General features: G+C 34.7%; 1 protein-coding gene across 1 annotated transcript in view; it reads left to right on the top strand.

The window, feature by feature from the left end:
* The first annotated feature begins 639 nt into the window (after positions 1-639).
* The window catches only part of LOC148837497 (aldehyde dehydrogenase 1A1-like), a 31,058-nt gene continuing 17,118 nt past the window's right edge, over positions 640-14,579 (top strand). Inside the window, exons 1-3 of the mRNA XM_088910164.1 lie at positions 640-694; positions 8,366-8,490; positions 13,761-13,865. Of these exons, the coding sequence (XP_088766290.1) occupies positions 640-694; positions 8,366-8,490; positions 13,761-13,865 (285 nt within the window). The remainder of the gene's footprint in view (positions 695-8,365; positions 8,491-13,760; positions 13,866-14,579) is intronic.

Raw genomic sequence — 14,579 nt, forward strand, 5'->3', positions numbered from 1 at the left:
CAGAATTCTAAAACATCACACAGAGGAGCAGTTCATTATTTTAACTAGGGTTAATTATGAAGGTTATGTTGCCCTAGTCTGTGAATACATTTGAAAAGACTCCAATGTTTCAGGCAGCACAACCCGAAACAGGAGAGGACCAGACGTAACTATGTGTTCTTATTGTTTTAGGGAGACGGAAAACCAGTGGGGCTCCCTTATCAAAGCTAACATCTTCCCAATTATTAGTTTTACTGTCTTGCAACTGGCGTGCAAATTCTGATGTAGTGTAAAAACCTTCCTTTTTAAATTTCCCTTTTGGCAAAAATAAGTGGATTAGATTGATGTGGAGGTGCTGGAAGAAAAGAAATGGCCCACACGTCAAAACGACAATACATATTACATGGTCAGAGAAATAAATGGTACGTGCAATAGCTGCGGGTATTTTCATTAGCTATGTACAATAAGCTTCCTTTTCAAGTGAATCATGTGAATTGGTTCCAATTCAATGCAGATTAAGTGTTTGCTTGAAGCATCTGCGTCTATGAGTAACACCACTTGATAAAGTTAGCTTGAAGTAAGAAGTGGACTCCTTACCAAGTGTATATATAGGGATTTAACATGGGTGTATTTTTTTAGTGTCACACAGACCTCAGAGCTATGTCAGCAATTGAAGTGGAAAACAATAGAACCAGGAAAACTTCTGCTTGCAAAGGTAAGAGTTTTATACTTGTTTAGTGAGTTGTCTTTGTCTAACAGAACATAAGCGGTTTTCATGTTTCAGAGAATCGCTGAAATAGTTGAACACCAGAAAGTCCGAGTATTGTTTTACAACTTTTTAAGTGGATTCCTGGAATTGGTTTAGCATTGTGTTATTCTTAAAATGACATTATTGAAACAGGGTACTGTTACAAAATAATTAGAAATTCCAAACTGTAAGAGAATACGTTTAAACTGCGGAAGATTGTTCAAGACAAAGAACATATTTCAATCAATTTTTATTTTTAATCCTATGCAATTTAAATGTAAGTTCAAAGTGTCTCAACATAAAGTCAGGTTATTGTGCAACACTGTAAGAAAAAGTTAAAAATGTTTTTTGAATGAAACATCGTACTCAGAATCTTTTGTATTTGTAATATTCATTCATAGGTCCTGTCCTTTCCACTTTGGAGGACAAATTACATACAGTATGTGACATACATAAAGATATCCTAAAGTGTTAGAAAATCTGTTGAATAAAGTTTGCAATTTACAGTGAAGATTCTTTAAGAGAAGGGTGACACCTTTATCTTTACCTTTAAGTGTAAAACCTTTAGCTTTAGGTAGCAATTTTATACTGAAGGTAAAATAGTACTCGGGTTACCCATTCACCTGCCTGGTAGAATGCTAAATTAACTCAACTTTTCTTTTTTAAATGAAAGTCTTTCTTAAAATACTTTGTAATGCAATTCAACAAAAAGTTCTTCGTGTAACAAAAACTGGTTGTAATAAATATATTCTTAAAATGTGCTTGAAACATCAAAATGTTTCACAATGATGAACTTAAGAAATTAAGTTTTTTTTAAATTGATAAACATGGGCTAATAAAAGGCATTTCAATCTAAAAGTTTATGAAATATTAACATACATTAACTATACTAGCATTCTCTTGTAAAAAATGCAAGAAAAAGTAGAAACCTTTCAAGGTTCATCAACAGAGTCATCTCTGTCACAATCTGTTAATTTAAACCGGCCTCCCATATTTTGGCACTTGGAAAAAACAATGAAGAAGCCAGCATGTGCAGCACCACTGACACAGAAGAATACACACTTTTCCTGCTGTTTACTTTGCTGATTCATGTTCAGAGTTCTTGATTTTGAAAAAGCAGTCAATAAGATTTTAGCCAAAATGTTAGCCAAACAACTATGCAACATGAAGTAACAAAGAACAAAGCAAAAAAACTGCAGTGCAACAACAAAACAAAGTAAAAGATAATAGATATTTTAACAAAATAAGACTAGAAAATCTGAGGCACAGGTAAGTATTCATGTACACTGTGTTAGTGGTTAGTGTCTCCCTTCGGCTCCTATTACAAAGTGCAAATGACTTGATATTTTTAGCTTTGGATGAATTATTGTTATTATCCTGCAAACCTTTTCCCAAGTTTTTCCTGGCAGGCACCACTTTTTCACAATCCACCAAAAAATACATACACAATGCGTGATAACATTTGTGGAGGATTTAACTCAGATGATTGGTAATTGTCAACATATAGCTGTTATGTTCTATCTGTGTGTTTTGTAATTACCATAGTACTACAGTAAAATGGAATGCTAAGTTTAATGATGCACAGGGCACATGGCATTATTTTAGCCACTAATACTTTCTGGCATCTTTACTGCATTTTTCTTTAAAATCAAAATAGATATTTCCACTCTCAATTGCAGGGCACACACAGGCACAAACATAGGCATATTGTACACACACTGACACCCCGGCCGGTTTTCCCAGAAGCCAATTAACTTATCAGTACGTTTTTAGAATTTGAGAGGAAACAGGAACATGTTTAGGAAAAATAGGGAGAACAAACAAACTCTTCACAGACAGCACCCCAGGACTGAAACTAAGGGCCTCAGTGCCTCAAGACAGCAATTCTAACAACTGTGCCCCCATGCTGCCTGTAGTACTAAATCATACATATTAAACAATTACATCATATCTGAATAATATACAATTTTCTATCACAAGAAAAATAACATGAGATTCTGTCGATTTGTTAATCATAATTGATGTAATCTGGTCAGATAGATACCAAATGACCTGATGACAATACAACAAAAAGAACTAAAAAAATAAATCTTAATATATCTAATGTATATTATATCTTAATCTCTGAAGTTTCCTGTAAATTTGCTAATTTAGCAACTGAAATAAAATGGGAACAGACCAGTGTATGTTACAAAGTTGTTATTTCTGAAGTAATTAAAAAGAGACAGCCTAACATTTGGCATCATCAATTATTTGATGGACTAAGAACAGAAACCTGTAATTTTGAAGAGCATGTTTTTCTCTGCTTTTGAAGGAAAATGTACTCTTGTTGTACAGTATACTGTATGTTAAATGCAACCTTATTATCCATGACAGTTAAACATTTCAAATTATGTTTTTGTTTCAATTAATTTCATTCAATGTTGGATAACATTTTTGTTGAGTGGACAACATTTTGAGTGTAATCTTCAACAATTACATTTTCACTAATTTACATTAATTTAATCTTTATCCAATACAACAATACAGCAGCTCAGAAAGGTTATCCACAAAATTAGTTTTAAGGTTTTGTTCAGTAGAACAGGGGCTGATGTTGTCCCCAGTTATCAAAAAAAGACATTAATGTTTACCTGCTTGTCCAAAGAGTTCTCATAACACCTGTTACAAAAACTCATCTTTTCCCCACAAAGAATTAGATAAACTTATCTCAGGAACAGACTCATATAGCCTAGACATGAGGAGTTCTAGATAAGTGACAAATCCACCCCCCACCATTACCATTGCACAAAGCCAGCAGTGTTTACAATCCACCTACAGCAGTAAAAAAATCTGAGATATCGCCAGTTTTATTGTTGTAGTTGGGAAGGCTCTTTGTTTTTTTTATAATTTCCAAAACTGATCATACCCTTTGTTTAAATGTTCAGTCAGCTAACAGCGGAAATTTACAAACCCTGACAATGGAATGACAATGCATAACTGAAACTAAAACCTGACACATTTTTGCACTGCAAAATCAAAAGCTTACGGTACTTTCTTCCTTCATTGCTTTTTCCATAATTTTAACCATTGGTTTGTGATGTGCAGATTCTACAAAGTTAGATCACCACAGGTTGACGCTGGACCAGAACTGCAGTTAGGCACTGCCTTAGACAGAGGGTCAGGCTATAAGTATTGTTCCTGTAGAGTCTGTACTAGCACATGTTGCAGAAAGAGATGAAACACAAGCCCCCTTTATGGCTGTGATTTAAATGTTCTTGGCTACTTAATGAATTACTTCTTATGCACAAGCTGAGAGGAATGTTGTCCATCTTTCACTTCATAATGTGTTTTGAAATGGACTATTCACAATAAAGTCTAAATAATTACAAATAATAAATCTCAACTGGTTGTGTCTTAAAAACTATTTCAAGTGCTGCACTGCATAATCCACAAAAATCCTATACTGTAATCTATAACTATAAATACCAGGTAACATGAATTTTTCATGTACTTGGCTACAGCACACTATTATTCTCTCAGTTTTGCTTGTCCACAGTTATTTTCCTGCACACTATCAGATATTGGTAAAATGCAAAGCCACTCAACTGATCACAAAAACTGATCAAAATGGCTCCATTCACAAGATATGAATGCTTTTATGCCATAAGCATAATGCAATTTCAGTCCTAGCAACTATCAAAATTATTTAATGGAAATTTAAAAAATAACTTTCCAGTATGAAGAAATCAAAAGTATGGCACCACACTAGAATATATAGGATTAATTCTGTATTTCTTTGTGCATACTGTATTATTTCATTTAGTTCAGGAGACTATGATGAGGTGGCACATGTCCCTGGATATTTGGACATACACATATTTATTTGCTTACCTTGTGGTTTGGTCTGGGATGCCCTCAGGAAAACCAAATTCCAGGATTTTTTTATGCTCACATTCACCTGGTTGCAGTTTCTCATGTGGACACCACCATAACCATATCGTATCGTATCCATAACCTATAAATCACACTCTGTGTATTAGTTAAGTTCATTATGTTTTTGCCATAATTGTGCATTATTCATTTGTTATACCTTCCTTTGTATTTTATATGTACAGCTTAATCTTATTACTGCAGAGCTATTCCACATGTTGTTGTGGTACTACAGCTTCGCCATGAGAAATACCTTAGTATCTTTCACATGATTAAAAAGGGGATTTAAACCCCACATCTGTGGACATTCATGTTATGATAGTAGCATGAGAACTAAACTTTATTCTGCTAACTCCCTCGCTCCTTGAAAGTTAAACCTAGACATCTGTAATTCCTTTCCAGATGACATTTGAACTTTTGTTAACAGTTATTCCATTGCCTGTTTATCATTCTTGGCATTTTTTAAACCATTTTTTTCAGTACTTTTTACCACAATATTTTTTGACTAAGGGTAGACCCAAGGTCCAGATTTTGAAGAATCTTTCCTGTACCTTTTTGTCTACGCTGTTTCCCTTACAATTTTTTAAACTAATTTTTCCCTCCCAACATAAATTTGCAGGGTTTACGTCTCTGTTTTTGGCACAGTCTCCCATCACAACTGTTGGGGAGCACCAACCTCACATTAATGGTGTTAGTAGTGGGATACGCGTACCTTGGTGGTACAGTATGTCAAATCTGAAAGTCCAACCTTTCACTCCAGTGTCACTCAGAAACATTTGAGTGAAGTAAGAGGGACAGAGTAGGGAATGTGGTGGTGTAAGCCGAGGCTTTGGTTAAACTCCTGCTGAAATGCAAATAGGATACATCTGTCTTAATTGATTGATTTGTATCCTGTGGAATGAAATTCCACAAGCGGAAAAGGGCTCATTTGATTGGCCCTGTGGGGAACTGAACATTCCAAAGGATTAGCAAACAGTGTATGTTAGCAGTCAGATGTACTGTACATGATCAAGTCTGCATCTAAGCTCCTGCAGTTCGGGGAGATAGGAAGCACGGACTCTAGTGAGTTTAGATAGCACAGGAGTTTTCTGACTTCTGTTCCATCAGCAGATAGCCTTGCAGTGTCAGTAAAGGTTTAAAGAATTGGGAATGTTAAAGAAAACAAGTTGCAAGTTGTTCAAAGATTCGATATTATTAATGAAAGATGGTTCCATGGTGGATTATAGCTCATTCACTGAAATTCCTGAAATTAGTTTTAAAGCTCCAGAGTCTCAATAGGGATGTTGATTACTGTATTGTAGGTGAACATCTGGGCATTAAAAAGGCGAAGCTGAGAAAGGCACAGCAAAGGGTCTCCAAGGAGACATTGAACATATTTATTCCAGTTAAAGAGGAAGCCTGGCCATACATGGTTAAGCATGTCAGGATGTTCCAGAGTAAGAGAAGGAAAGTGGAGACTTTTGCAGTGCTGAAAAGGAATTTACACATTCTGGCCCTCCTGATGATCATACTGAAGACTGAAGAATCAATCCGAAGGAGAGGAAAAGGAACTGAAGTGACTGTGTAAATATTACCGTTGTGAGATTCATTGATTTTAAGACTGTGGCTCCTCTGCAAGAGGACCACCGATACATCCTAGGAGCCCAGAGGGCTTCCACACACCAAAACATCGTGATACGTGCATATATGGACAAGAAATTTGTTGACTCAGGGCTGCATTTGGTGGTCTGTGGGTCGGCATACATCACAGAGACATTACCAGTATCATTCCAAAAAATTAAAAAAATCTGTAAATGATGTCAATAACATTTTCAGATTCAAAGTGATCTGATTCTATATTCAGTCATATAGTCTCAGTAATAGGTTCTTTCAGGTACTACCTGGTGATCATAATGGCAGTGTAATTTTTTGTTATCCTTAATACTACCTGAGTTATTTATATTATTCTACTTGCTAAGCAATATTAGTTAGTTTCAGCTGACCATTAAACTGCTGTACCCTAATTACAGATTGTGCCTCAATTATTAGAAATCCACTAAAGGTTAAGGCGCCACTGAAGGTAACAATAAAGTGTGATTGCAAGTACCTAACAACGGCACAATATGTCTTGGATGCCTAGTGAGACTCTTTGTCTCAAAAATGCCACAGACATAGACTGAATATTCTCATTTTCTGATCTGTTTTACATTAAATTATTCACTTTTTTGTTGTAGCTCAGACAGCGTTTGTCCATATAAAACAAAAAACTAATAAGGTCATTAAACTACATTTGTAATTCCCATTACTGCAAAATATTTAAACCATATAAACCAACCTTAAAATGTACAGTGTTGTAGGTCCTGTGCTCCAGTTTTCATTCTTGCTAACTCGTCAGAAAACCAGCTTCTACCCTTATCTTGAAATACACCTTGGGTTTTATAACAGTATACCTTTGAGACTGTAGATACAGTTTCAAATCTCTTAAATTGTTAACTTTCAAAGAGCATTCTTTCACTTCCAGAATAATACACTTCTGTAAATGTAGGTCATTCAGAGTAGTTCACAAATTAATGGGTCACTTTGTGATTTAGGAATGCCTTTGAAGTTATATTCAATGGTTCTGACCTTGAGTCCATTCACAGTTTTTAAAGTAAGTCAAAGTTTGACATGTAAATAAAGGAGTGGCAGAGCTTTTGAGTTTTATCAGGGAGTGGTGGATGATTAGGCAGTGACCGTGGCTCTAAGGCTCTAAATTATGAAATCCTTACAACTGAAAACTGCAGGCGATTCAACTTTCCAATGAGAAGTCTATTGAAATCATGATTCAGGTAGCTATCATGTTCCGTTAGATTGATGAAAACCAAGGCTTCTCAATCTGCCTGACATTTCTACATATCTTGAATACCTTACCAGTACAAACTGAATCTTTAGGTACTACAATTTCATTTGGAATAATTTCCTTCTTTTCAGACCACTTACAAAAATACTACAATATATACAGTACAGGTTAATGGCCTATGTGATCTCACAATATGTCCAACTGAACCTCAAACTAATACAGTTTACTGAAGTGTTTACAGTACTGACACCTAATGCTGTTGTGACTGGAGTTGCATTAATGTAATATACCATGGGCAAAAATGCACAGTTTTCTAAATTTAGTAATGTATTCTTAATCTCTCACAACAGTCAGCAAAGCAGTAAACATTTTTTTAACCTGCAGTGATGCAGAAATACAATGGTTCCATGTTGGTATCTTCCCCAACTGGCATCATTATTCTGAATTGTATTTTTGCAATTTCTGCTGACCTCCTCACTTCTCTAAACAATGGGCCTTGACAAATTCAGCAAAAGTACAGGTGGTTTTATAAGCAGACAACAAAAAGTGCTCCACCAGCAAGATTTTCTGGTTGCTTATCTTGTTTTTTTTCCAAATAATAACAACAAACAAGTGTATTAATTATATTGCTAAAAAATAAATGTTATCATTAAAAATAGTAAAATAGATAACGGACGATAATTGAATTTTGTTTCTAAAAGTTTACAAGCTTCCCACCCGTTGAACTGCAGTGATTTAATTAAGATCTCTGATAGTAAAGTGCAAAGTTCCATTAGGTCTACAGTCCTGTCCAATCAGGTATGCTTATGCAAATAGACCTTTGTAGCTGGTGTGCTTACCTTGGGTTACTGTCCCGAGCAGCTCTAGCAAGACTTACAAGTCTAACACTTTCAGCTTCACCTGTATTTCAGGAAATAAACACAACATGACTACTGCACCTGGAGATAGCCAGAATCATGAACCCAGCTCTGGAGCAGCTCAACAGGATTCAGGGTTTCCCTTGCCTGTTCATGATCTGGAAATCAAGTATACTAAGGTCAGTATGAGCCCATGAACATACTTTGAAGGGAACATGGGTGCTTTGAGTTTGATTCATTGTACTCGTTGTTTGGCTTTTGTTTCAGTTATTCCTGTTGTAGAGGCAAAAGGATATTAAAGTCATTTCACACAGAAATTTTCCAAAAGAGAAGTCTTTTAAAACTGTCAACATCCACATCAATTATTACTCTTCACTATATCATTGGATTTGTAACAAGTAATTATCACAACTAAAAATTATTTTCTGCATTGCAGAAATCACAGCCTGACCTTGTAGTTTCTGTTTCATACAAGTACATGCTTGCCTGTACCAATTTCTTATCAGCATCAATGCACCTATATAGAAAGAAATCAATTAAATGCATTAAAACTTCAGACGTAAGAAAACTTTGGAAAAGAGTCTAAGCAATTTTGTTTTAATTAATTCAAAAATAATTATCAACAATTTTTTTAAATGTAGGGAAGTATACTTAACATCATACCTTGCATATAATTTTGTATATGTATTAAATTATTAAATGGCCTTATCAATTTAAATATCTTGTTTCTTGTAGATTTATCTGAATATTAATTAGATTTTATTGAGAAACCATTCTTATTTCATTTTCAACTTACACTATGATGATTAATACAAATATTTGATTTACTGTATGTGGGATATACTTTACAATATGTTATGCTCTTATTTTAAATGATTATTTCAATTTTCTTCAAATTATGATGTTACAATAAAATGGATTTTCCTGTCATTCGCAAAACCTGGGACATCTATGTTGTTCAGCTTGTTTCCCGATCCAATCAGAAAGAAAAACTACTGAACTTTACTTGTGTTTTTGCAGTAATCTGAGCTCATGTTCAGCATGTTTATTCAGTTTGGAAACAAACGTGTTTGCCCTTAAATAGGCCATTACACATACTTGACCTCATGCAGTCTAGTGCTTAGAATAAGTTGAAACCTTTGTTGATTTCAGTAGTTTCACTGCTTTTGTATGAAAGTGCTTCCAGAAACATTTCCTATAAAATCAGTTGATTTCCAGACAAAGTTACTGGATTTGAGATGCTTAGATAATTACATTTTAAACTATGCAATACTTTATTAAAGTAAAACAAATCTGTGGAGAACAATGCACATGCAAATTTAAATATGTTGCAGTGTTATGTTTTAAAACAGATTATGTACAGTATGTGTTAATTTAAAAAGTACTGGTCTGTATGTAGGAAGTGGCAGTTATTTAGACACAACTTTGTCTCCTATTAATCACTCTGAAAATATATTAACCCTACACTGGACTAATTAGACAAGATTTAGGATTTTGTCAGATTTGTGATAACCTTTATATCCTTGTATTGAATGGGGATTCCAGCTAATTGTGTAGGTCATCTTTAAATATACTGTAGTTTGTGTTTTCATCAAAAATCCAAAATCTGCAACTGCAGTGTTATATTTTTTGCACAAGGACATTCACCATTTGTACTGTAGCAAAGGGGTATTACAGTGGTATTATGGCCTTCAGCACATGTATGTGTGGAATCTGCATGTGTTCTTGTTATAACCAGTCCTGTCTATCCAGACCAAACAGTAACCAAGGACCATACAGACATTAACAAAGAGCTCACTGTTTATTAACAGTTGAGTTCAAAACCTGAATGCTCAAACAAAAGACTTATAAGGGTGAGATAAGTTACAAAAGATGTCAGCAAAAACTAAAGATAAAAAACGGAAAATATGTTGATTGCAGAAGGATTCAGACTCTTGAAGTCAATATTTAGTTGAAACGCCTTTTACAGCAATTACAGACTCAAGTCTTGTTGGATAAGTCAGTACCTGCTTTGCACACTGGGGCTTGGTGTAATGTTTGCCCATTCTTTTTTGGCACATTAAGCTTTCTCAAGGTACTTGGGGATTGTTCATGCACAGCAGTTTTCAAGTTCTTCCACAGATTCTCAATAAGATTAAAGTCAGAACTAAAGTCAGTGGCCAGACTGGGCCACTGTAACACATGAATGCTCATCCCTGTGTCATCTGTAAAATACCTGACCTACTGTACTTCGGTTTAATTTTGTTGGTTGTACTGTAACATGTCCTTGTTATTGTGTTGTTTGTATTTTCAAAGCAGATTTCAAACACTTATGTTCTTACCTTGATGTTTGGTTGGGTACTCTTAACCTGGAAGCCTTTTGGTTTTGTTTTGGGGTTTTCTCAGCTTCACAAGGTCACAAGGTGCGGTTGTTGATGATAACATGTTCACAGGGTAAGAGGTGTTTATCTTGACCCAGGTTATCTGAATTATTCAAGAGATCTCCCAGACTGTAAACTTTTTCATGTGATAATTCTTTGGCATTGTGTGTGTGTTTTACTGGTTGTCTTTCTTTCATTTCATGCAAGATATGTTTATGAATGAGTTAATGCTCTGGTTCTGTGTTCCCGCATTGCAGGGTACTTTAGTATCACCGACACTGGGGCTCATGGGATTTAAATTCTCCTGTTTAGTTTATAGGGGAGATTGAAGTGAGTTACATCTGATTGTCTCTGTAATCCCCAGGTCACTTTACACCAAAATGATAAGCCTGGTAGTTATTTTTAATACTTCAAAAGGCTGTTAACTTGACTTATTTTCTTATCTGTTTTGTTTTGTGTTTTTGCCTATTCCTCTTTTTTGTTCTTCAAATAAAATCTGAAATAAGAAGCCATCACTGAATGTGCACAATATAAAAGACGCTATTTTATTTTTGGCTTTTCTCTCAGCTCTTAGTGTGAAAAAGCGCACCTCCTGTGGGGTACTGGGACAGCTTTACAGGTGAAAGTCCCTCCACATCATCTCACAGGGACAGTGACACTAAAGGACATGCACTTTCTTATTCTTAAGGCATTCCAGTGTAGCTTTGGCCTTGTGCTTTCAATCATCTTCCATCTGAAATGTGAACTTTTGTCCCAGTTTTTGATCTGAAGCAGGTTTCCCCTTAACACTTGCCACTACTTTGCTCCATCTAACCAAGGTCCTACTCTCTGTGGTCATTAAAAATCCCAGGGTGTTTCTTGAAAAGAGTAGGGGTGTTGCCCTGACGTCCTGGACAAATTTTCCATTGGTTTTGACCAGTCATGGCCTCCTAATAATCCCCATCTGTGAATTGGCTTCATCACTGTGTTCTCCACCCCACTGATAGCTGATGTGTGGTGAGCATACTGGCGCACTATGACTGCCGTCACATCATCCAGGTGGGGGCTGTCCATTGGTGGTGGTGGAGGGGAGTCCCCATTACCTGTAAATGTTTGCAAGACATTATTATTTATTGTCTGCTGTGTAATGCTGTTCCTGAAGTAGTGGTTGACACACCTAACCTCTTGTTCAAGCAGAGCTTTTATCAACGTACTCAGTTTGTCCACACCCTACAAGATCTTGTGTTTTGAAAACCCCACATGGTTAGATTCATCCTTTTGGATAGACTGCTATTTTAGTACATTGTACTGTAACATTATGTTTATAAACAGTGGAATGTAACTATGTAATCTTAAATTTAAAAAAATCATTCATAACTACTATTGACTCATTTAAAAGTTTAGAGGTAGCATTATTTTATTTTATGAGTATATACACTGTATATAGTTTTGATTGGTTTATGGATGGATATAAATATTTTTCCTGCCTATAGAAATGACATAAATGTTTTTTCAGTAGTCCTCTGAAGCAACCTAATATTGAAACAATTCTTGTTTTTAATAATGCATAAAATTATTAAAAAGGCATGTTCCAGGTATCTTGTAGACTACACTTAAGGAAACAAGAAATGTAATTTATAACCCATTGACACAACTCTTCCAATAGTTCCTCAAAACAGAGGCCTTACCCAGGGGTTGGAGAATCTCAAATTACTTAATTCAGTTTAGTCATCCATCAAAACTTATTTAGACAAATAAGTAAGACTACCATTGCATGTTAGATGATGGAAACAATAATTATAACATAAATATAGGATCACCTACAGTATATAGAAATAAGATCTAAAGAAACAATTAATCGTCAATTGTCTTGCATAAAAAACAAGCTTCTTTGAACAAGCTACAGCACTAATATTTTATAATAACAAACTAAGATATTATGTGATTTTATGTATTTAGATTTTCAGAAGGCTTTTAGTAAATTTGGCATAAAAGACAAATTGTACTCAGTAGTCATTCAGTAAAATGTGTGGATTTGGACTGATAGATTCACACATTCTAGTCTATTTTTATTAGTTCAGGTGGGTAGCTGCGTCAGCATGCGTAGGCTGAAAAGGACCAAGTAATAGGTTTATTCCAGGCTGAAAAGAGAAGAGGGAAAACACAACGTTTCAGCTGTGGAGCCTTCTTCGTCCTTGGAGGACGACAGGGAGTAATCAGGGAGTATTTGGAGATCTCCGTTATCTGCACAGCAGTACAATGGCTAATAGGAAGCTTCTTTATTAGATTCAAGTCTCAAAGCAGAAGGTATTCTAAAGGTCATGACCTCTCCTGTTGGTGTTCCTTTACCAGGTAGTGCTTAGCGTGTGAAGGTGTGAGAATAATTTAAATAAAAGTATGTTATTCATTGCTTGTAAATTTAGTTGTATTTCGTGTTCAGTAATTGAATGCAATTAAGAAACTGGGAGCACTGCAATGCATAGATCAGAAACAATGTTACAACAGAATATAAATTATATAATAGTTCTAAATTTGATTTAGAATCTATGATTTAAATTTAAACATTAAATAAACACTTCTTAGCAGTACATGTAAATTTCTGTTCCTGTACTGAAATTTAGATTTTGTGGACAGCATGATTTCTATGTGCAGAATAGATGCAGTACAAATTGCAGTATTTTAATTATTTTTATGCCGATAGTCATTCTAAAGGCAAATATATTTTCACTTTTGTCTGGTGTCATTTTGTTCACTTCTGGCATTGTCAACTGTACAATATGTAGAGTATTCCAACTCTGCTGCTCTTTCCAGTTATATTTTCCAGTTATATATATATAGCTAGTAAAAAAATCTACTTATTTACTTATGGATTATGATATTTAGTTTGGTGGACAAAAGATCTATCCTGTGCAATAAAGTCTGAGTTCACATCAGAGCAACAAATATTTCATACAAACAAATGATTCAACAAGGACACTATACAAAAGGATAGTGAAACTTCAACAGTTGTTTTTTACATGTGCACAAAGTTTTCTGGTGTTATATCTGGAAGCACTGAAGATGATTTGCACAACACTGTTTTTTTATATCTTCTGTCTTTGGCTCTGTAGATATTTATAAACAATGAATGGCATGAGTCCAGCTGTAACAGGAAAATCCAGGTGTATAATCCTGCAACCGGAGAAAAGATATGTGAAGTGGAAGAAGGAGATAAGGTTAGTTATAAACACATTAAACAAATTTGCTTTATCGTTGTGTATTAAATATTCAGTACATTTAAAAAACGGGCGATACTTTTCTGGCTTAATAAAGAAGCATTACATTTTCATTGAAATTATATACTGTATAGATTACTATTATATATGTATATTATACATACAAAATGTATATACATTGTCTTTTAAAGAAAACATGTTGTACTGTTTTCCAAGAAGAACATTATTTTGATTTTCAATATGTCATGTCGATTGATTACAGTAGTACTTATTGTATTTGTGAGTACAAACAGAATCAAGTGATTTTAAAACAAAGTAATAAGTGGTAGATGCTTTTTTTATACTGTATCCTCAGATGACGAACATATAAAAAATGATATCAATGTTAATTTCAGTTTTTTTCCTAGTAAATAGTAAGGGTGGAAAGGAAAACAAAATATTTTTATGTTTTATAAGAATAATCAGTTTATTTACTTATTCTCATCACCAGAAGCATACTGAAGGCTTACACATAAGGTAAGATAAACCTATGGCCTAAATATTCACAGACATTGGCGTTCAAAACTAATTACCCACGAGTTAACTGTAGGAGAGGTTTAATCAATCAAAGTCATATAACTGAATTACCTTAATCATACCTGCATTAACTCAAAGGTTAGGCAGGTGTTCATTCTCCCATACATTAAATGAATTAATCTGCTCCACTCAGGTTAC

This window comes from Atractosteus spatula, chromosome 3 (genome assembly GCF_055471065.1).
Source record: "Atractosteus spatula isolate fAtrSpa1 chromosome 3, fAtrSpa1.hap1, whole genome shotgun sequence".
NCBI lineage: Eukaryota > Metazoa > Chordata > Actinopteri > Semionotiformes > Lepisosteidae > Atractosteus > Atractosteus spatula.